This window comes from Anthonomus grandis, chromosome 6 (genome assembly GCF_022605725.1).
Source record: "Anthonomus grandis grandis chromosome 6, icAntGran1.3, whole genome shotgun sequence".
NCBI classification, from domain to species: domain Eukaryota; kingdom Metazoa; phylum Arthropoda; class Insecta; order Coleoptera; family Curculionidae; genus Anthonomus; species Anthonomus grandis.
Genome location: NC_065551.1, coordinates 32,248,080 through 32,271,102, shown reverse-complemented (window position 1 = coordinate 32,271,102; position 23,023 = coordinate 32,248,080). Strand labels below are relative to the sequence as shown.

General features: G+C 30.5%; 1 protein-coding gene across 1 annotated transcript; it reads left to right on the top strand.

Annotated features, from left to right (window-relative positions):
- The first annotated feature begins 12,630 nt into the window (after window positions 1–12,630).
- On the top strand, window positions 12,631–22,070 carry LOC126737382 (dihydropteridine reductase). Its single transcript, XM_050442263.1, has 4 exons — window positions 12,631–12,801; window positions 16,664–16,915; window positions 21,358–21,543; window positions 21,598–22,070. Exons 2-4 carry the CDS (start codon window positions 16,675–16,677, stop codon window positions 21,873–21,875), a joined length of 705 nt encoding a protein of 234 aa, XP_050298220.1. The 5' UTR covers window positions 12,631–12,801; window positions 16,664–16,674; the 3' UTR covers window positions 21,876–22,070.
- The last annotated feature ends 953 nt before the right edge of the window (window positions 22,071–23,023 follow it).

Genomic DNA, 23,023 nt, shown 5'->3' with positions numbered 1-23,023 from the left:
AATTTACCTGGTTCAAGAATAATTTGAATATTGACTTATAATAAGCATAATTTTATTAAGATCCTCTATGATATTTGGTTCTAAAATTGATTATCATTCCTGAAATTAAGAGATTCTATAGGTATTGACTTTTTCAAATTTTTCTGCTTTATACCACCTTTAAATTCTCGGCAATTACCCATGAAACATGATCATGAAACATGATTCCAAGGTGAATTGCTTAAATCACCTTGGAATCATTTTCCTAATCAATATGACTCTCTACTCCCTATAAATAATATGCGTTGTTTTACTGAAATAATTCATGATACTCAGGCCTGAACTGGATTATCATGCATATTTACTCTTTTAAACTAGTTTATCTGCATTGTATTTCGTTCGGAATCATCATAAAATCATATTTTCAAATTGCATTAGACAATAAGCATTATTTCCTAAATCGTATTGTTTATTTATGGTAATATTAGTGCTTACACACGTCATAGAAAATTAACAACATACAAAGTGGACCTAAAAGTAAAGTTAGTAATAAAAATTAGTTGAAATATAACCTGGATATACTTAATACCTTAATTGGTCGATATAAAAATTCAATATATATAAATAGAATGAGTGAACAGTCAACAGATATCTGATTACTATTTTGAATTTTAAATGATGTTTAAAACTTTAGTACCTATCTCCTGTTTAGCATCTTTTCAACCTGTTATAAGCGATTAAAATCTACCCTATGTGATAATCTTTGATTGCTCTCAATATTGTTTTAATTTTTTTTATATATACAGTAAATTTACAAGAATAAGCACGGATGAAAGAGTAAGTATTTTTAATGCCTTAAATGCTTCTCTATAATCCTGAGCACAGCCTAGGACTTACAGTAATTTTTTCATTATTGTTTAAATTTACTGAAACTAATTAAATCTTACTATAACTGAATAACTCATACATGAATGAACTGAATACTTATAACTGAATTATGTGAGACATACATATATTTACTACAATCATTCATCAACTTTATACCTGAAATCCGTAAAAGCAGAAATAATTGTCCCTAAATTCAGTATTTAAAATAACATATTATTCTAAAAGCAATAATTGCAATTCATATTTTTTCTAATCATGTGTTAACTGATGGTCCACCGAACAGGTCAAAATACTCAAAAACAGAACAATAGCCAGTTTAAATATTGAATTTCAAAAAGGCGAATGGTATATTTTATCTTAACTACCGGAAACTCTTCAAGTTATACGATCGTTTACACGTGGTAGGTACTTTTAGACAGTTTTATCCATTTTACGAAGATACGGCCCATATCCGCTTTTGATATTCGATATTTGCGAGCTTATCTTCATACAAAAATAACCGAGTATACATGTCTGGAATTATTCGTAAATAAATGTTTATAGTTTAGTTCAACGATCGTTTTATTCTATCCTGACCTGAATAGACGTAATCCTTGGATTTCCTAATAAATCTTTAAACATCATATTATTTAAAATATTCCTATTAAAGTCCCTGCCAAGCAAATTCCATCAAATCCATCCACGGGTATTAGGTTTCCTCTTCGATTGCTTTACTTATCTCGTATCTGTTATAAAATGAGTTTCGATAAGGTTAACATAACTTTCACATGGCATTAAAATTATTATTTGTGAAGTAAGCATTTTTTTTATAATTTATTTTGATTGTAGTGTGGTGCCGTGATAAAATATGCTAGCTGGGCCACATAAATTCTACTCACCTTCAAGCTGGTTCGCTCTTACTAAAACGTCAATTATGTAAGTTAAGGATCCTATCAAAATATTTTAATTAAATTGTAATTTGGGTCGTTATTCATAACTCCCTAGGGAGTAAGAGAACTTATAAGCTTGCGGGATAAAATACTTTAAAATTGCTTTAAAGGGTCGAAGTAGAAGCACCCTTTATGTATTATTAGAAAGGGTTCCTCTTTATAGTTGGTAAGCGATATGTTTAAATAGGATTATCGTTACAATTTCCATGGTAAAAATCTATGCAAGGATAGTAGCTGGCTAAAAGCAGCTACGTTATATAGAGTGTGCAAAAATACATGCTGTAACATAATTCATTTTAAATATTTTTTTCTTAATTGCTGCTAAATATCTATACATATATTGCACGTTTGAACATCATTAAATTATGTCCAAATAGATTTTTTTGAAATATTTATTATAGCCTTGGCAAGATTAAATCAAGGTCACATACTGAAAAACTAAAAGAAGGTGTATTGACTTAGTAATCATCATAAGAAATTTTTAATTATCGGACTTAAAACATTTACAGTTTACGATAGTACCATCCAACAAATCTGATTACTCGCTTATGACATCCTTCATGGGACAAATTATGATTTATTTAATTTTAAAAAAACAATTTTCCCGGCCATCAATAAGGCTTTTAATTGAATCGTGGCATGATATATTTTGACTTAATTAATTTTCAGTTCTCAAGTTACTTAACTCTAGATAACTAGATAACTTTTAAATAAGATAACTCGCTAGATGATATTGCAGAATTGTTAAAAATAACCCATAAATAAGCCTATCAAATGCTTTGTCAGTAATCCAACAAGACGAGCACAGTAAGGTTATCACGATCAGCAGGATCTTCTCTAGGAACTCTGACATTGCTGGCAGGATGCTTATTATATGCCAAAGGTCCTTGAGTGCGTTAGGATTTGATGCTTTTGGAATCGGGAGTATGGAATGAGCATAGGTTGAGAAACGTGTTCCGTAATGTGTCTAACTATACTCGAAAAACATCATTCTATTCCCATCTTCATCTATGTTTAAGACTGAGATAGGAATATATAAATGAGAATTTGATTTTTCCCCTTTTTCTATATCATCGATTCATTTTCTAAGTAGTGTTTGGATTGTCTGGAAATCAAGTTTTTCTTGCGTAATGTATCTAATTGTATCCGAAAAAGATCATTTTATTCCCATCCTTTTCTATTTTTTAGACTGAGAAAGAATATATAAATGAGAATTCGAATTTTCCATCTTTTTCGATATCATCGTTTCATTTTCTAAATAGTGTTTGGATCGCCTGGAAATAGTGTTTTTCTCCCGTAATGTGTCTAATTATAGTCGAAAAACATCACTTTATTCCCATCGTTTTTTTTTTGTAGACTGAGATAGGGATACATAAATGAGAATTCGATTTTTCCACCTTTTTCTATATCATCGTTTGATTTTCTAGATAGTATTTGGATCGCCTGGAAATAGTATTTTTCTCCCGTAATGTGTCTAATTGTATCCGAAAAATATCATTTTATTTCCATTCTCTTCTATTTCTTAAACTGAGATAGGGATATACAAATGAGAATTCGATTTTTCCACCTATTTTCTATATCATCGTTTCAATTTCTAGATAGTGTTTGGATCGCCTAGAAATAGTGTTTTTCTCCCGTAATGTGTCTAATTATACCCAAAAAACATCATTTTATTCCCATTCTTTTCTATTTTTTAGACTGAGATAGAGATACATAAATGAGAATTCGATTTTTCCACTTTTTTCTATATCATCGTTTGATTTTCTAAATAGTGTTTGGATCGCCTGGAAATAGTGTTTTTCTCCCGTAATGTGTCTAATTGTATCCGAAAAATATCATTTTATTTCCATTCTCTTCTATTTCTTAAACTGAGATAGGGATATATAAATGAGAAATCGATTTTTCTACCGTTTTCTATATCATCGTTTCATTTTCTAGATAGTGTTTGGATCGCCTGGATATAGTGTTTTTCTCCCGTAATGTGTCTAATTGTATCCGAAAAATATCATTTTATTTCCATTCTCTTCTATTTCTTAAACTGAGATAGGGATAAATAAATAAGAAATTGACTTTTCTACCGTTTTCTATATCATCGTTTCATTTTCTAGATAGTGTTTGGATCGCCTGGAAATAGTGTTTTTCTCCCGTAATGTGTCTAATTGTATCCGAAAAATATCATTTTATTTCCATTCTCTTCTATTTCTTAAACTGAGATAGGGATATATAAATGAGAAATTGACTTTTCTACCGTTTTCTATATCATCGTTTCAATTTCTAGATAGTGTTTGGATCGCCTAGAAATAGTGTTTTTCTCCCGTAATGTGTCTAATTATACCCAAAAAACATCATTTTATTCCCATTCTTTTCTATTTTTTAGACTGAGATAGAGATACATAAATGAGAATTCGATTTTTCCACTTTTTTCTATATCATCGTTTGATTTTCTAGATAGTATTTGGATCGCCTGGAAATAGTGTTTTTCTCCCGTAATGTGTCTAATTGTATCCGAAAAATATTATTTTATTTCCATTCTCCTCTATTTCTTAAACTGAGATAGGGATATATAAATGAGAAATTGACTTTTCTACCGTTTTCTATATCATCGTTTCATTTTCTAAATAGTGTTTGGATCTCCTGGAAATAGTGTTTTTCTCTCGTAATGTGTCTAATTATACCCGAAAAACATCATTTTATTCCCATCCTTTTCTATTTTTTACACTGAGATAGGGATACATAAATGAGAATTCGATTTTTCCACTTTTTTCTATATCATCGTTTGATTTTCTAAATAGTGTTTGGATCGCCTAAAAATAGTGTTTTTCTTCCGTAATGTGTCTAATTGTATCCGAAAAACATCATTTTATTTCTATTCTCTTCTATTTCTTAAACTGAGATAGAGATATATAAATGAGAAATCGATTTTTCTACCGTTTTCTATATCATCTTTTCATTTTCTAAATAGTGTTTGGATCGCCTGGAAATAGTGTTTTTCTACCGTAATGTGTCTAATTATACCCGAAAAACATCATTTTATTCTTAACCATTTCTATTTTTTAGACTGAGATAGGGATATATAAATGAAAATTCAAGTTTTCCACCTTTTCCTATAGCATTGTTTCATTTTCTAAATAGTGTTTGGATCACCTGGAAATAGTGTTTTTCTCCCGTAATGTGTCTAATTATACCCAAAAAACATCATTTTATTTCCATCGTTTTCTATTTCTTAAACTGAGAGGGGGATATATAAATGAGAAATCGATTTTTCTACCGTTTTCTATATCATCTTGTCATTTTGTAGATAGTGTTTGGATCGCCTGGAAATAGTGTTTTTCTTCCGTAATGGGTTTAATCATACCCGAAAAACATCACTCTATTCCCATCCACGAACAGTGTTAAGTGATGGCTTCAAAAAATTTGGTATGTTATTAGTGAAAATTAAGTTTATAATATCAGCTAAAGGTGTTGAAATAAATTTATTTATTATCTTTATTGCTCTCATGGGAATTTTGTGAGAAACATTGTTTATCAGTGTAGAGATTTGCGTAATTATTGCATTGTTTACAGTACATAGATACGATGTTTCATTTTGAAAATTGACTTTAAGGCAAATTCAAGGGCATCAAGAAGAGTCACGAAGTCAAAAAACTGACGTTAGTCACAAAAATTGCTGAAAGGTGCGAAATATAGTAAAAATTATAAGGGAATTTTTGTGTCAATATGAGCAGCAATTTCTAAAAAGAAAACTAAACTTGTTTATAACTTTAGGTAACTAAACCAACCTCGCTTCTAATAGGTAGTCAAAGATATTGGCTTGTTAGAGATAATCTTTCCCATATTTCTATCAAGGAAAAGATTTCTTGCCAAAACAAGCTTTTGCTGATATCGTTTATTCACCAGCAATTGTTGCACCAGGTTTTAGCAATTCATAATAAATAACACACTTACTTTCACACCAAATACCAAGCATAACCTTCTTTCCGTGTATATTGCATACAGGTTGTGATGTTGATGGCTGACCTGGATCTACCCATAATGTTCTGTGAGCAAAATTTTACAAATGGTTTGCATATATAAAATTTTACAAAACATGTGTATCACTTACTGTGATTTTATATTCTATAAATATTTATTTTTAATGTTTGCAACAAAACAATCAAATCTACATCCCTTTTTTCTATATGTAATTATAGGTTTCCCTATACCTTTTATAACATTGTAAAAACAGATTTGATCTTTAAAAATGAAAAAAAAATATATTGCGGGCAAAACTTATCTGGACGACTGTAAAAATGTAATTTTCTTTTCTAAATCCGTTGCTAACTTCCGTGACGTCTTTTTCATTATACCTTTAAGTGTCTTTTTAGGGTTTCAAATCCACTGCAATTATTATCAATTTTTCCTTTAATCACCGGCGAATAAATACTTTAACCTTTTCGGTTTTTCCGCTTAGCGAATTCCCTGTTAAATGCCACCGAAAACAAAAACGTCATCGACGAATATCACCGGGGGAGAATCGCTGCGGCAGACGTTTTAATTTGCATAGCAAATAACGGCTTTGAAAACAGTATTTAATACACCTACACTCAAAAACGCTTTTTTAGACGTTTCGACAATGAACAATTTCCGTAGCACGTGTTCCCGACGTGTATCTAAAAGGCACGAAGGAAAACGCTTTAGACCGGGGGAGGAGCGAATTTTCATTTTTCGAGTATGGAGCCGGCGGTTTTATATGGAAAACCTTTTTTTGTTACAATGTCTCATGCATAAGGTTCGTTGACTAATTTAAGTGAATATCCAAAAAAAAAACTCACGAATAAAATATACCCCAACAGAATTTTCAATGGCCATCAAAAACAGTTTCGACGTCACACGGATCCGATTCGATTTCTCCATTGTCAAACGCTACAAACTGGAAACGGGCGCTAATGGAACTCGTCAATTACAAATTAACAATTTATAAAATAATTCAATCGGTCGCTGATTAAGCTATATTAAGCGATAATTGAATAACCCAATTCTCACTTGCCTCTTTGGAATAATTTAGTTCCGTATAAAGCTTTTAATTGCCCATAAATAACGTATTGATTACCCTATTTATTGTGTATATTTTGGGATTTGACTTATAGCTATTAAAATCCAAAATGTAAATTATTAGAATCATAAAAAGAAAAACGTATAAATTGAAATACATACAAAGAGACAACAATGAATTATAATCTTAGTAATATTAAAAGAAAATGGCAATTTTTGACACAAAATTTAGAATACCTATAATAAAATAATTATTAATCTCCAAACTATTTTCTGTTATTATAGTTATAAACCACCCTCTATCCTTAGGAGGTGTACTTTTAACGCAAACGATTCTGAAATGTATATTTTCAAGAATATTTTATCTTAATTAATAATTTAGATACATTATTTTTTTAACCATAATTGGAGGTATACTAAACTAGTAATATTTATTTGTATGGCCAGAGTAGCATCAAATAATTTTATTCTTATATTATTTATTCTTTTATTAAATAGTGTATTTATTAAATAATGTGCAGATAATTTCTATTCCTACCTTATTTCTTCATTAATTAGAAATTTAAGACAAATAAATCAATTAACTAATTTAACTTTAAATTAATATTTTAAATACCCTTATACACAAATAATAATTTTCTTTATATTTTATCTACTAATTACGTTAATTGCAGTAGTAAAAATTATTGATAAAAATTTGGAGACACTGCCATAAAAGTAAATGATAAAAACAATTTAAAAAAATTTATTAGACTAGATGGCGTAATTCCAGTAACGTACTGAGCTTGGCAAGAGCAAATCTCGTGTTTTCTATAAGCCAAATATCATAAGAGTTAGTACAGCTACATGAGAAAAGTAAAGGCTCTATAAAGATTGCTTAGGAAATAGAGCAATACCGATAAAAAAATAAAAGTTATATGGCTTCTAGTCCACGTGATCATCAAGAGAGGAGTCCCACTTAAAGTCGTTAAGAAATAATAGAAGCCGAGATATCGCCATTGAAAGTTTGGGATGTTTCAGTTTTCGGGTAGCATGGATTTTTTTCACAAAAAAATTTTCAATATCGAACTAACTACACCAAAGTCATGTTCTCACCCCATACATTACGAAAATACTGGGTTATACCAGGATTTGAGCAGATCTAAAGTAATGCGAGCAGTTTGAAAATTCGCAAAAATGCTATTTTTGACGATTTTTTTGAGGCCTAAAATGGGCTCTAAAAATGCTAGATCTCGGCTAATATAAGACCTACGATCTTGCGAATAGTCTCGTTATAATCAGAAAGACGAAACTAAGAAAAACCCGTTGGAATTTTCACGATAGTGCAGATAGAAGCCGAGATATCGACATTCAAAGTTTGGGATTTGTCAGTTTTCGGGTACCTCCGGACATGGATTTTTTTCACAAAAAATTTTTTTTTTTTCGATATCGAACTAACTACACCAGCATAATGTTCTCATCACATACATTACGAAAATACCGGGTTATAACAGGATTTAAGCAGATCTAAGAGAATGCGAGCACTTTGAAAATTCGCAAAAATGCTATTTCTGACGATGTTTTTAAGCCCCAAAATAGGCCCTAAAAATGCTAGATCTCAGCTAATATGAGACCTACGGTCTTGCGAATAGTCTTGTTGTAATCAGAAGGACGAAACTAAGAAAAAAACCGTTGCAATTTTCACAATAGTGCAGATAGAAGCCGAGATATCGACATTCAAAGTTTGGGCTTTTTCATTTTTCGGGTACCTCCGGGCATGGATTTTTTTCACCAAAAAAAATTTTTTTTCGATATCGAACTAACTACACCAGCATAATGTTCTCATCACATACATTACGAAAATACCGGGTTATAACAGGATTTAAGCAGATCTAAGAGAATGCGAGCACTTTGAAAATTCGCAAAAATGCTATTTCTGACGATGTTTTTAAGCCCCAAAATAGGCTCTAAAAATGTTTGATCTCAGCTAATATGAGACCTACGGTCTTGCGAATAGTCTTGTTGTAATCAGAAGGACGAAACTAAGAAAAAACCGTTGCAATTTTCACGATAGTGCAGATAGAAGCCGAGATATCGACATTCAAAGTTTGGGCTTTTTCATTTTTCGGGTACCTCCGGGCATGGATTTTTTTCACCAAAAAAAAATATTTTTTTTCGATATCGAATCAACTACACCAGCGTCATGTTCTAATCCGATACATTACGAAAATACTGGGTTATACCAGGATTTGAGCAGACCTAAGGGAATGCGAGCACTTTGAAAATTCGCAAAAATGCTACTTTTGACGATTTTTTTGAGGCCTAAAATGGGTCCTAAAAATGCTAGATCTCGGCTAATATGAGACCTACGATCTTGCGAATAGTCTTGTTGTAATCAGAAGGACGAAACTAAGAAAAAACAGTTGGAATTTTTACGATAGTGCAGATAGAAGCCGAGATATCGACATTCAAAGTTTGGGATTTTTCATTTTTCAGGTACCTCCGGGCATGGATTTTTTTCACCAAAAATTTTTTTTTTCGATATCGAACTAACTACACCAGCGTCATGTTCTAATCCGATACATTACAAAAATACCGAGTTATAAGAGAATTTGAGCAGATCTAAAGAAATGCGTTTTAAGCATGTAGAAGAGGTAGAAAAAGAGTTATGAAAAGAAACAAATAAATAACTTTTAAACTAAAGCAGTTAGACCCTTGAGACTTTATACGGGGTTGGGCATAGTAAAATATTCACTTTTTTGAAAATATACGGGGTGTTTCAAATTTGACTCTAATTATAAGAATCTCGGAATCTATAAAAGATACGAAGAAAAAACTGAGGTAAAATGGAGAATTTTTGAGCTGAAAAATAAGCTCTTTCAAAAATTTCGAAGATAATCAAGATTTTGAAAAATCAATTTATTTTTTTCTAAGCTTATTTCTTATCCGATTTTAAAATAACTTGCATTTTTACTTTGCCACTTTTTCTGTGCTATATAATGGTATTTTAAAATATTTATTACGACATTTTAACATTTGGCAACCATCATCAACATTATTTTTTCTTATGCGTGTCTTATTGGATTTATACAATTTTAAATTCTTTGCAAAATTCCCTTTTAAAAATATTAATTTTCTACCTTAAGAGGCATTTAAAAAAAATTTTAATGCTTCTGGCAAAGATACAAAAACTGCATTTTATTTCTTTAGGGTTGTTCCAGACATATAAAACATTTTTCAGAGACTCCGATTTTACTTGCTGTTGCTTTATCACGTATAATTTTCATAAAAGTATCCCTAAATTAAAAATGAAAAATAATAAATTTCAAATTATAAATAGGAAAATCAAAAAGGAGAGAGCCAGGCGCTTATTCAAGGCAATTAAAATTATTTTTATTTCTTTATTAATTAAAATCCTTCTCTAGTAAGTTAAATTTAGTCTTGTTTTTTCTTTGACTACCTGGAAAATCAAAATATATATTTTGTGTTTTTTCGAGCTCTTAATATCAACCTATAAGAACAAACAAAATTTATTCTAGGCAGTTGAAATCAATTTTATTTCTTTATTAGTTAAAATCCTTCTCCAGTAGGTCAAAATATATTTTTCCAGGCAGTTGAAACAAAGAGGCAAAGAAATTGTTTTTTTAGGCACTTAATGTCAACCGATAAAAATAAACAAATTTTATTCCAGGCAGTGGAAGCCAGTGTTATTTTCTTGTTAATTAAAATCATTCTTTAGTGAGTCAAACTTAGTCTTGTTTAGGCTTTAAGTGCCTGGAATGACAAAATATATTTTTTCCAGGCAATTGAACCTAAGAAGCAAAAAATTATTTTTCCAGGCACTCAATGTCAACCTATAAAAACAAACAAATTTTATTCCAGGCAATTGAAACCCGTCTTATTACTTTGTTAATTAAAATCCTTCTCCAGTGAGTCAAAATTAGTTTTGGTTCTGAGTTGACTACCTGGACGGTCAAAATATTGTTTTTCCAGGCAGTTGCAACAAAAAGACAAAAAAAATGTTTTCCAGGCACTCAACGTCAACCGATAAAAACAAACAAATTTTATTCCAGGCAGTTGAAACTAGTTTTATTTCCTTATTAATTAAAATCCTTCTCCAGTGAGTAAAAATTTGTCTTATTTTTTCTTTGACTGCCTGGAAAGTCAAAATTTATTTTTTCCAGGCAGTTGAAATGAAAAGGAAAAAAAATGTTTTTTAAGGCACTCAATGTCAACCGATAAAAACAAACAATTTTTATTCCAGACCATTGAAACCAGTTTTATTTTCTTGGTACTTAAAATCCTTCTTTAGTCAATTAAAATTAGTCTTATTTTTTCTTTGACTGCCTAAGAAGTCAAAATATAATATATTCAGGCAGTTAAAACAAAAAGGCAAAAAAAACTAATTTTTTCAGGCACTTTATGTCAACCTATTAGAAAAAACAAATTTTATTCCAGGCAGTTGGAAGCATTTTCTTTCCATATTAATTAAAATCCTCCTCCAGTAAGTTAAAATTAACCATAGTTCTTCTTTGACTGCCTCGAAGGTCAAAATATATTCTTTCAGGCAATTGAAACAAAGAAACAAAAAAAAAATGTTTTTCCAGGCTATTAACCTCAACCAATAAAAACAAACAAATTTTATTCCAGGCAGTTGAGACAGTTTTATTTCCTTATTAATTAAAAACCTTTTTTAAGCGTGTAAACTTGTTGAGTTACTCGTTAATTTAACGTAGTTTATTCAACTGCAGTAAAAAAATATGAATAATAATATCATACGGCTTATCAATATCAGAAAACAATATAGGTTAGAATATAGACCATAAAGCGTAAATATAGCGTAAAAATGAAGCGTAAAAATGCGGGCTGCCTTGTTAAGGGGCAGAAATTCTCTGGCCCTCTACTGAAATAATTCGAACTAATTTTGACATTTATAACCCATAATCCTATTGGCAGCCAATTGAACCAATCAGATTGGAAAGGAAGCGTTATCAAATCCTGCGCCAAATTTGAATTTAATTAAGCGCGGGGAATTCGAATTCGGGCCATAGAGAAATTAATAAAAGTAGAGCGTTCAATTTCTTGAACCTACAGGAAACGGAAACGTCAAAGAATGAGCGGGGGATTTAAATTTATTCAGTGGCGGGATATTTAAATGTAACGAAAAGAAATTTCGCTAAAATGTGTATTTCTAAAGAACTTTCTAAAATATTTAAAAGCAAACAGAAATATCCTTTTAAAAGGTTGTAAAAACAGGTTTTTAAAGGTCAATTAAATAAGTGAACTCAAAAAGCAAGATCTGGGCTAATATAAGAGATACGATCTTTCAAATAGTCTCGGTGCAATCAGAAGGACGAAACTAAGAAAAAACCGTTGGAATTTTCACGATAGTGCAGATCGAAGCCGAGATATCGACATCCAAAGTTTGGGATTTCTCAGTTTTCGGGTACCTTCGAGCGTGGATGTTTTTCACCAAAAAAAAAATTTTTTTTATATCGAACTAACTACTCCAGCTTCATGTTCTCATCCGATACATTACGAAAATATCAGGTTATAACAGGATTTGAGCAGATCTAAAGGAATGCGAGCACTTTGAAATTTCGCAAAAATGCTATTTCTGACGATTTTTTTAAGTCCCAAAATGGGCTTTAAAAATGCGAGATCTGGGCTAATATAAGAGCTACAACCTTGCAAATAGTCTCAAGTACTCTCAAGTACCTAATAATAATTATCTTCTACTAATTTTATTTAAAGAAAATGATGTTTTGTTAACCTCGGCACCACTGTATCAAGTTCAAGTAACGAAAACGCCGCCTCGCCGCAGCTTCACGGAACGCGAATCGATCAACGTCACAACGCGTCCTTCAATAACGTTCTCCCTAATAAAACCCAAAAAACATTCGGAAATTTAATAAGAAAATTATTAATTAATTTAATATATTGGTGGTGCAGTTACGTGTCAAACAGTTTTACAGCGGACCAGTGATTTAGTCAGGTAAAGCACGCATTAATTCAACACGTTTTTTACAGAGAATCTGTCTGGCGTTCCGGGTCAGCTGTCCGGAAATCTAACGGGGCGACGTTGCCATGTTAATGTAACAATTAATTCCCGATAAATTATGAATCCGGGTTTATCCAGGTAGAAGTCCGGCAAAAGCTAGTTTTTCCTTCATTAATTCACCCGAGGTGCTTTTAGATCTGCTTAATATTTGAAACGTGCTGTACTGGCTAAGTGCGGCAATAAATTTCAAAGGGGGTTAATTATTATTATTTTAGTTTTAGGGCTCGCTAGAGTGTAGTTTTCGGCAGTAATTTTTAACGTTTTATGGCCTAATTTCCAGTTTTTATTAGATTAGGCTTGCATCTATTTTATTTTATGGGATTTATGGTCGTTTTCCAGTAGTTAATACAGGCGAGTTATAACTGGCGCAAAGGCAAAGGCATGAAGTTATTCACATTTATTTCTTCAGAAATTATATCCCCTCGTCAGTTTGTTAATACCTACTTACCACGGTGAATTACCGCTGGTGAAAGTTCAAATTCTTATGTATAAATCAAAATTTAAATTGAAAAGTTTAGCCAATGTAAGGTATTAAAAAAATATATATTGTACTTTCTCTCATTGTTTATGTGAGTGAGACAAACAAACAAACAAGTAAAGTATTATAAATATTCATCGTATTATTCATAGTCGATATTTGCTGTTCTAAAATTACGTTATTCTAATATAGTTTATGCAATGTGAGTGAGACAACATCAATTTATTACCTTTCTTCAAGATATGTTAGGGTGAGATCGCGATATAAGAATAATCAATGAGTTTTTTTACCCTATTTAAACATCCCTTTCTCATTTCTTATTTACCACTCGGATATCCTGAATATTGTGGTTTTTTAGGATAGTTTACCCAATGTGAGTAAGACAACATCAATTTATCACCATTGTTCAAGATATGCTAGAGTGAGAGCGCAATATATGAATGACCAATGAATTTTTTTACCTTGTTTAAGCATCCCATTCTCATTACTTATTTAAGACCTCGATTGCCTAAAAATTGTGCTTTTTTAGCATAGTTTACCCAATGTGAGTGAGACAACATCAATTCATTACCATTCTGTAAGATATATTAGACTGAGATCACGATATAAAACTAATCAATTAATTTTTTTACCCTAATTAAACAACCCATTTTCATTTATTATTTACATCTCCTGGAAAACGTGCTTTTTTAGTACAGTTTACCCAATGTGAGTGAGACGACATCAATTTATTACCGTTCTTCAAGATCTGCTAGAGTGAGAGCGCGATTTAAGAATAATCAATGAATTTTTTTGCCTTGTTTAAGCATCTTATGACTGAGATCACAATATAAGAATGATCAATGAATTTTTAACCCTAATTGAACAACCCATTTTCATTTAATATTTACGACATGGATCTCCTGGAAAATGTGTTTTTTTAGTATAGTTTACCCAATGTGAGTAAGACGACATCAATTTATTACCGTTTTTCAAGATCTGCTAGAGTGAGAGCGCGATATAAAAATAATCAATGAATTTTTTTGCCTTGTTTAAGCATCTTGTTCTCATTTCTTATTTATAGCCCACATCTCCCGGAAATTGTGCTTTTTTCTTATAATAAACCCAATGTGAGTGAGACACCATCAATTTATTACCATTCTTTAAGATATATTAGACTGAGATCACAATATAAGAATGATCAATTAATTTTTTTACCCTAATTGAACAACCCATTTTCATTTATTATTTACGACATGGATCTCCTGGAAAATGTGCTTTTTTACTATAGTTTACCCAATGTGAGTGAGACGACATCAATTTATTACCGTTCTTCAAGATCTGCTAGAGTGAGAGCGCGATAAAAGAATAATCAATGAATTTTTTTGCCTTGTTTAAGCATCTTGTTCTCATTTCTTATTTATGGCCTAGATCTCCCAGAAATTGTGCTTTTCTCTTATAATAAACCCAATGTGAGTGAGACAACATCAATTTATTACCATTCTTTAAGATATGTTAGACTGAGATCACAATATAAGAATGATCAATGAATTTTTTTACTCTTATTAAACAACCCACTTTCATTTATCATTTACGACATGGATCTCCTGGAAAATGTGCTTTTTTAGTATAGTTTACCCAAATTGTGCTTTTCTCTTATAATAAACCCAATGTGAGTGAGACAACATCAATTTATTACCATTCTTTAAGATATATTAGATTGAGATCACGATATAAGAATGGTCAATGAATTTTTTTACCCTTATTAAACAACCCACTTTCATTTATTATTTACGACATGGATCTCCTGGAAAATGTGCTTTTTTACTATAGTTTACCCAATGTGAGTGAGACAACATCAATTTACTACAATTCTTTAAGGTATGTTAGACCGAGATCGCGATATAAGAATGACCAATTAATTTTTTTTTGACATATTTAAGCATGCCATTCTCATTTCTTATTTATGGCCTCCTGGAAATTGTGCTTTTCTTGTGAAAATGTAAGTGAGACAACATCAATTTATTACCGTTGTTCAAGATATGCTAGAATGAGAGTGCTATATAAAAATGTCCAATGAATTTTTCTATCTTGCTTATAGATCCCATTCTCATTTCTTATTTACAGCTTGGATCTCCTGAAAATTAAGCTTTTTTAGCATGGTTTACGCAATGTGACTGAGACAACATCAGTTTATTACCGTTGCTCAAGATTTGTTAGAGTGAGATGGCGATATAAATTTTTTTTATCGTTTTTAAATACCCCAACATTTTACAAATATTCATGGTGCATTTGCCGAATAAAATAGGATAGACACTCAGAGAGTGCGAGAAATCGAAATTTCACCCATTTCATTACATAATTATCCAACTTAGACTTAATGACCAATGAAAATACTTTAAAGCGAAATATTGTCTTTAAAAGTTTATGAGGATAATGTGGAAATTTAGCATTAAAAAATTACTTAATTTATTCTTATTGTGATTTATGTTATTAACCACTACCACTTAGTATTTATATTATTATTAATAAAATAATATATTTAAATTAGTTAAGATAATTTTGTGGATATCTTTTTGAGCTTGTAGCCTGTTGTATACCTATATGGACAACAAATAAAATTAATAAATATAATCGTGCCTATTAACTGCAATTAACGAAAAATTTAATACCTAACTTTAGTGAGGTAAAAAGCTCATAAATACAAAAAAATCACCTTTTAACCAATTTCAGGTGAAAAAACTCACAATCTGAACTTACATTTTTTATCGACATATTTCAAAAATGAATCACATTAACCCAGAAAAAAAAATCATATCTACCATAAGGCTCTCAAATGTTACCCTATGGCACTTTCTGCTTGAACCCATTACCATTAACATCGAAGTTGACGTCAGGCCACTTATCAACTTTTTGAATATTTCTCTTAACGACTTTAAGCGACTGACTTATTGGAAATGTCTGGCATCGCTAATGTTTTAAAAATTATTTTAGACGGCTGAGAAATTTACTTGGATTTATCAACGTTAAGGCGAAGTGTTTCAGTCTAAATATGCCTGAAATAAATTAAGTTAATGTTGTAATGTTTTTGTCACCCTTGAACTTATTATCGCAATCGAATATTATTCAATGTGACCACATATTATAGAAAGGAAACACCCATCAAGAATAATTAACTTTATAATATAGTCTTGGGGGTTTTCTCCTTTAAACCGAATTCCTTGAACTGGTTTATTATTCACCGCTTTGATTCACTTTTACTTTCAGTTTCATACTTGTTGTTGCAAGAGAAACCGGCTTTGTAAACGTACGTTCAATAGATCCTTTTTAATATTACAGAAAATTGAAAAATGGTTACCGGGCGTGTGTTGGTTTACGGTGGAAGAGGAGCTTTGGGGGCGAAATGTGTATCGCACCTAAAAGCGGCCAACTTTTGGGTCGCTTCAGTGGATCTGACGGAAAATACCGAAGCTGACGTGAATGTGGCTGTGAAAACCGGTGAAAGTTTCGGGGATCAGGAAGCTTCGATCGTTTCTGCCATTGGAAATGCGTTGAACGATCAGAAGTTGGATGGGATCTTCTGTGTGGCAGGTAAGAGTCATATTAGTTGCTTAGTTTGTTAAGAGGTAACTGTAATAAACATTACATTGTTAGATTTCTTTGAAGTAGGCTTTTTTCTAAAAATCTCTATCGAGAATTCACAATTTTTTGTTGCAGTATCTCTGTATGAGAAGAAGATATAAGTAAGAATATTGAACCCTGGGACATAACTCGCTAAATTCCAAGAGATCCCCATTGAAAGACTCTTAATCACTCTCAACTTAAATTTTTCTACTTCCTCTTGATCAACAACAGTCATCAATCAAAACAAAACAAAAAATCGTTTTTAGGACTGAAAGTAATGAAATATTTTTTAATAGATGTCGGTAGTTTTTAAAATCAAGAGTACCTAGATCCGGTTAGTGGCAGGGCTAATGCCTAATGTAAAAGAAAATGGTAGTATATTTGATACGAAGTCTTTTTGATTGTCTTTTTTGTTCTATATATGCAGTATTGGCCATAATAGTTGGAACTTTTGAAAATTTATTATATTTTGTGTGCCTTTTAATTAGCATTTTATTTTCTTTTATAAAGTTGTTGTACACGAAAAACTAGTATTAATTAATTTAAACGTTGACAAAAATTCAGCAACAGTAGCAGTTCGGAATAAAAATTTAAAAAAAGCTGGACAAAATACTTAGAACTAAATGATTTTTATCGACATAAAAAATCAAAAAATCAAAAACGACATAAAACATAACTTATTGAAACCATAATATTATAATTAATATTTGGTATGATAATCCTTCGCATTAATTACTGCCAGCATTCTTCTGGGCATTGACATCAACTTTTCAATTATTTGTCTGTCAATGTGAGTCCAGGCTTCAACAAGCTTATGAAATAGTTCATCAGCATTTTTGACTGTTCCAGATGTTCCTATAAATTTTCAATCGGGTTTAAGTGTGGACTCTGGGCTGGCCACTTTAAAACTGTGATCTTTTCTTGGTCCAACCATATTTTTTACCAATTTTGACGAATGTTTTGGATTATCATGCTGGAATACAAAATTTACTAGCATAGACTCAAATGTGTAAGGCTCCATTATATTTCGCAAAATATCCCGATACATAAATCGATCCATTTTCCCCACAATTTTATGTATTGGCCCAGTACCATACCAAGAAAAGCATCCCCATACTATCACATTACCACCTCCATGTTTAATCGGATAAACGTTTTCTTGAGTCTTTCACCTTTCGGTCGTCTTACATGAAGTATTCCGTCACTGGAAAACAGGTTGAGCTTAGATTCGTCACTGAATAGCACTTTTTTCCAATCTTGTACAGTCCAGTTAAGATGATCCATTACAAAAGCACAAAAATTTAAAGTATTTCTTATTGTCTGAAACAAGATAAGGTTGAAATTCTGGTATGCTTTTTTGGTTGTATTGGTATAAAAGTATTGGCCATAAAAGTTTCAACTTTTATGGCCAATACTGTATATGGATCTTCTTCAAAAGGTATATAGGGCACTTAATCCCTTAGTGCTGAAAATTTCAATAATTTGAGTGTTTTAATGTTGAGAAGTCAAGATGAGTGTGCAGATGCACTTTATTTCTGGAAGAAAATTTCCATAAAAATTCCAGGGTTTCCAGCACAATTTTTTGGGCAAAAAAGGTCAGGGAAAAAATTACCAAAATTCCCAGTCAAAGATGCAAAAGTCCCATTTTGAAAAATACCTCGAAACAGCTTATTCTAAATTTCTCTAGAAGTACTAGGAATATGAAGAAGCTTTTTTAGCATTGGAATCCTAATCGAAAATTGAACAGATCATATAAAATAATATTTTGCCGTAAAACTTAAAATAAAACAGTTATGGTTTTTTTTTTTAAAAAATTGAAAAAACATTTTTGAGAAATTTAATTTTTTTAAAAATTGACTAATCGATCAAAAAGTTCAAAGATTTTTGAAAAATGTACTAAAAAAAAGTAGTAAGTCCAATAATTTTTTCTCATTTTATTAAGAACTAACTATTGGGAATATAAAAAAAAATTTTTAGTATTGAAATCCTAATTAAAAAAAAATGAATCATGAAGAAGAACATTTAGACATTAATCGAAAATTTAAAGAGTTTAAAGAGAAAAATTAGATAAATTTTTGAGTAAAAATTATTTTTTTTTTAATTTTTTTTTTGGAAATTAACAAATTGCCCAAAAAGCTTTAAAAAAGTCTTTAAAAAAAAAATCTTAAGGAATACCAATGAAAAAATGTTCATAATTTTAGTTTTTATTTTTTTTCTGGAAAACTATTTGTTGGAGAAAAAAATTACTATGACAAAAGTTGTTTGGAATGTCAATGTGCAACGGATTTAATAGAAAAATAATTTCCAACAGTTTTCCAAAAAATTGGAAAAAACCTCTTGGAATATGGAAAATTTTCTTTTAGCATTCGAATCTAAATCAAAAATAGAACAAATCATAAAGAATAATATTTAGCCGTAAATCAAAAATTTTAAGAGTTATGGAAAATTTTTGAAAAATTAGATACATTTTTGAGTAAAAAATTTGAATTTTTTTTTGTTTTTTAAATTAATTTTTTTTCTGAAATTGAATACATTGCCTAAAAACAGTCTAAAAACTTTCAAAAAGTCTAATAAACCTTTTTTAAAAAATATACCAGAAAAAAGTTATACTTAGTTTTTCTAAAAAAAAAGACTTACTCAAAAAATCGTAAAGGGACCCATGGGAATATGTTCATAGTTTTGGTTTTTATTTTTTTTCTAAAAAACTTTTGCTTGGAGAAAAAAATTGTTACAACAAAAGCTGTTTGGAATGTCTATGCGCATCTGATGCAATAGAAAAATAATTTTTAAATTCAACAGTTTTCTAGAAAATTGGAAAAAACCTCGTAGCAGTTTTTCCTCATTTTATCAAAAACTATTGGGAATACGAAAAGTTTTCTTTTCGTATTGGAATCCTAATTAAAAATACAACAAATCATAAAGAATAAAATTTAGCCATAAATCGAAAATTTAAATAGCTAGCGAAGGTTTTTGAAAAATTAGATAAATTTTCGAGTGGAAAATTTAAATATTTGTTTTTTTTAGATTGATTTTTTTTTCTGGAAATTAATAAATTTTTGCAAAATGCTTTAAAAAAGTCTAATAAAAGTTTTTTGAAAAATGCACAAGAGAAAAGTTATACCCAATTTTCCCAAAAAAGTCTTGCTCAAAAAATCACAAGGGATACTAATAAAAAAATTTTCATAATTTTAGTTTTTATTTTTTTTCTGGAAAACTATTTATTGGAGAAAAAAATTATTATGAGAAAAGTTGTTTGGAATGTCAATGTGCAACGGATTTAATATAAAAATAATTTTTAAGTCCAACAGTTTTCCAGAAAATTGGGAAAGGCCTCTTAGGAGTTTTTTTCATTTTCTCAAAAAACTATTAGGAATATGGAAAATTTTCCTTTAGCATTGGAATCTAAATCAAAAGTAGAATAAATCATAAACAATAATATTTAGTCGCAAATCAAAAATTTGAAGAGTTATGGAAAATTAGATAAATTTTTGAGTGAAAAATTTGATTTTTTTTTTTTAAACTAATTTTTTTTTTTGGAAATTAATAGACTGCCTAAAAAGCTTCCTAAAAGTCTGATAAAATTTTTTTGAAAAATATACAAGAAAAAAGTTTACCCAGTTTTCCAAAAAAAAACTCAAAAATCGTAAGGGATATTCATGGGAAAATGTTCATAATGTTGATTTTTATTTTTTTTTTGGAAAACTATTTGATGGACAAAAAAATTGTTAAAACAAAAGTTGCTTCAAATGTCAATGTGCATCATATGCAACAGAAAAATAACTTTAGGGTCCAATAGTTTTCTAGAAAATTAGGGAAAACCTCTTAACAGTTTTTCGTCATTTTATCAAAAACTATTGGGAATATGGAAAATTTTCTTTTGGCATTGCAATCTTTACCAAAATTTGAATAAACCATAAACAATGAAATTTAGCCATAAATCGAAAATTTAAATAGCTAGCGAAGGTTTTTAAAAAAATAGATACATTTTCGAGTAAAAATTTTGTTTTTTTAAAAATTGATTTTTTTTCCTGGAAATTAATAAATTATTTAAAAAGCTTCAAAAAAGTCTAATAAAACTTTTTTGAAAAATGAACCAGAAAAAAGTTATACCGAATTTTCCCAAAAAATCATTTTATTCATTTTATTTTTTTTTTCTGAAAAACTATTGACTGGAGAAAATAGTAGTTAAAACAAAAGTTGGTTGAAATGTCAATGCTCATCAGATATAATAGAAAAATAAATTTTTTATCCAACAGTTTACCAGAAAATTGGGAAAAACCTCTTAGGAGTTTTTTTCTTCTACTACTTAAGCTACGTCTTCATCAAAGGGTTTTGTTCCCAAGTTCATCAACCACCTAAATACGGTTGAGTTGTACTTACCTTTAAACTCCCTCTTCTTCTTTAAAAAGGTGGTTGGGCCGGAGGTAATGCATCCAAAGACCTAGCAAAAAGCTCCGAACTTATGTGGAACCAAAGCGTTTGCAGTAGCGTCATCGCGGCCACTCTGGCCTCGAAATTCCTCAAAGAAGGAGGAGTTCTTCAATTAACTGGTGCAAAAGCTGCTTTAGATGCTACCCCTGGAATGATCGGATATGGTAAGGTACTGAACATCAGTGATAGAAAAACCTGTTAAGTAAGTTCCTTGCTAGGTATGGCCAAAGCCGCAGTCCATCACCTTACCAAATCGTTGGCGGGTAAAGACAGTGGCTTACCGACAAACAGCACGGTCCTAGCGATCTTACCGATTACTCTGGATACCCCAATGAACAGGAAATGGATGCCCAAGGCTGACTTTTCCACTTGGACTCCACTGGAGTTTATCGCGGACTTATTTGTTAAATGGGCCAAAGGTGATGACCGTCCTGACTCTGGAAGCTTAGTCCAGTTAGTCACCAAAGAGTCTAAGACCAGTTTGGTTGCGGCCTAAGGGTTTTTTTGAAATATGTGAAATACAGGATCTGGACTGATTTTGTTGGGTCCAATATGTCGATGTAATTTATTTTTTAATTTATGGTTATGCTGCTGGAGGAGTATGAAATATGCTTAGAGTCAGGTATGCTTCGAATATTTTTATTATGAATTTTTGTCTTGTTATGTGGAATAAAATTGCAAGTTGAAAGAATTTAAATTGTGTTATTTTCCTCTCGTGTGGTAGGTTTATCAGGTAAGTATTTATTAAAAGTTGACGTTCCAGTTATGTGGAATAGTGTGGTTTAGAGAAATTTATACACTTTTTCTAATTAGTTTTGAGCTAAAAGTAATTTTTTTTGATTAAGATGTTTCTGTTATAGTTAATTAGTTTTGAAAATAAATTGGGTAAATGCAACGCAGGTAAAACATTTACTATTGATTGAAATTGCATTTCTGTGGATTACTGTTCATTTATTTTCCACAGAATGGGAGAGAAATGGAAAAATCGTTTATCAGAATTAAGCAATTTTCCTGAAAATAGATGAGAAATTTAATTTCCTTTTTCCAATTGATTTTATTTTTAGGCATAATCGAAAGGCATTTGACGAGTGGAAATGCAACATTTTTTGCTGGAATATAGAAAAAAATTGTTTTATATTCCAGGATTTTTTTTCTTATAATTAATGAATTTATTCGGAAAAAAATCTTGGCTGGTACGAAATCGGCTTTTTGGAATTTTTGTTTAAGAAAAAAGAATTCCTTTTAAAATAGGGCCAGAAATATACATTAAGGAATATTTAGGATATCTTATAAAAGTTCTTAGTTAAAAAAGTATATTCCGAAGAATATCATTTTAATAATCACAATAGATATTCCTGGAACGTTTTCTTAAATATTCTGTCATGTCCTCTCCATAAGTGGCTCTTAGAAGAATTAAAGAGTTTATTCTAAGCAAGATTTAAATTGCCATATAGTGGTAGAATACTGGAAAATTATTTTTTCAGAAATAATCAGTTTTTACAAAATTTATGAGATATGGACAATTTTTTCCAATTGATTTTTTTAAGCATAATCGAAAAGTATTTCACTTAGTTATTCTAAAATGCATATGGTATGGTTTAAGAATTGTTTGGCATTTTTTAAATTTTGACATTCTGATTAAGA

What these genes read in the sequence shown, in the direction of transcription:
- LOC126737382 (XM_050442263.1), top strand. Translation starts at nt 16,675, where the DNA reads ATGGTTACCGGGCGTGTGTTGGTTTACGGTGGAAGAGGAGCTTTGGGG. An exon ending in TGGGATCTTCTGTGTGGCAG is followed by an intron (nt 16,916 to 21,357) that starts GTAAGAGTCATA and finishes TTCTTTAAAAAG; the next exon opens with GTGGTTGGGCCGGAGGTAAT. An exon ending in CCCTGGAATGATCGGATATG is followed by an intron (nt 21,544 to 21,597) that starts GTAAGGTACTGA and finishes GTTCCTTGCTAG; the next exon opens with GTATGGCCAAAGCCGCAGTC.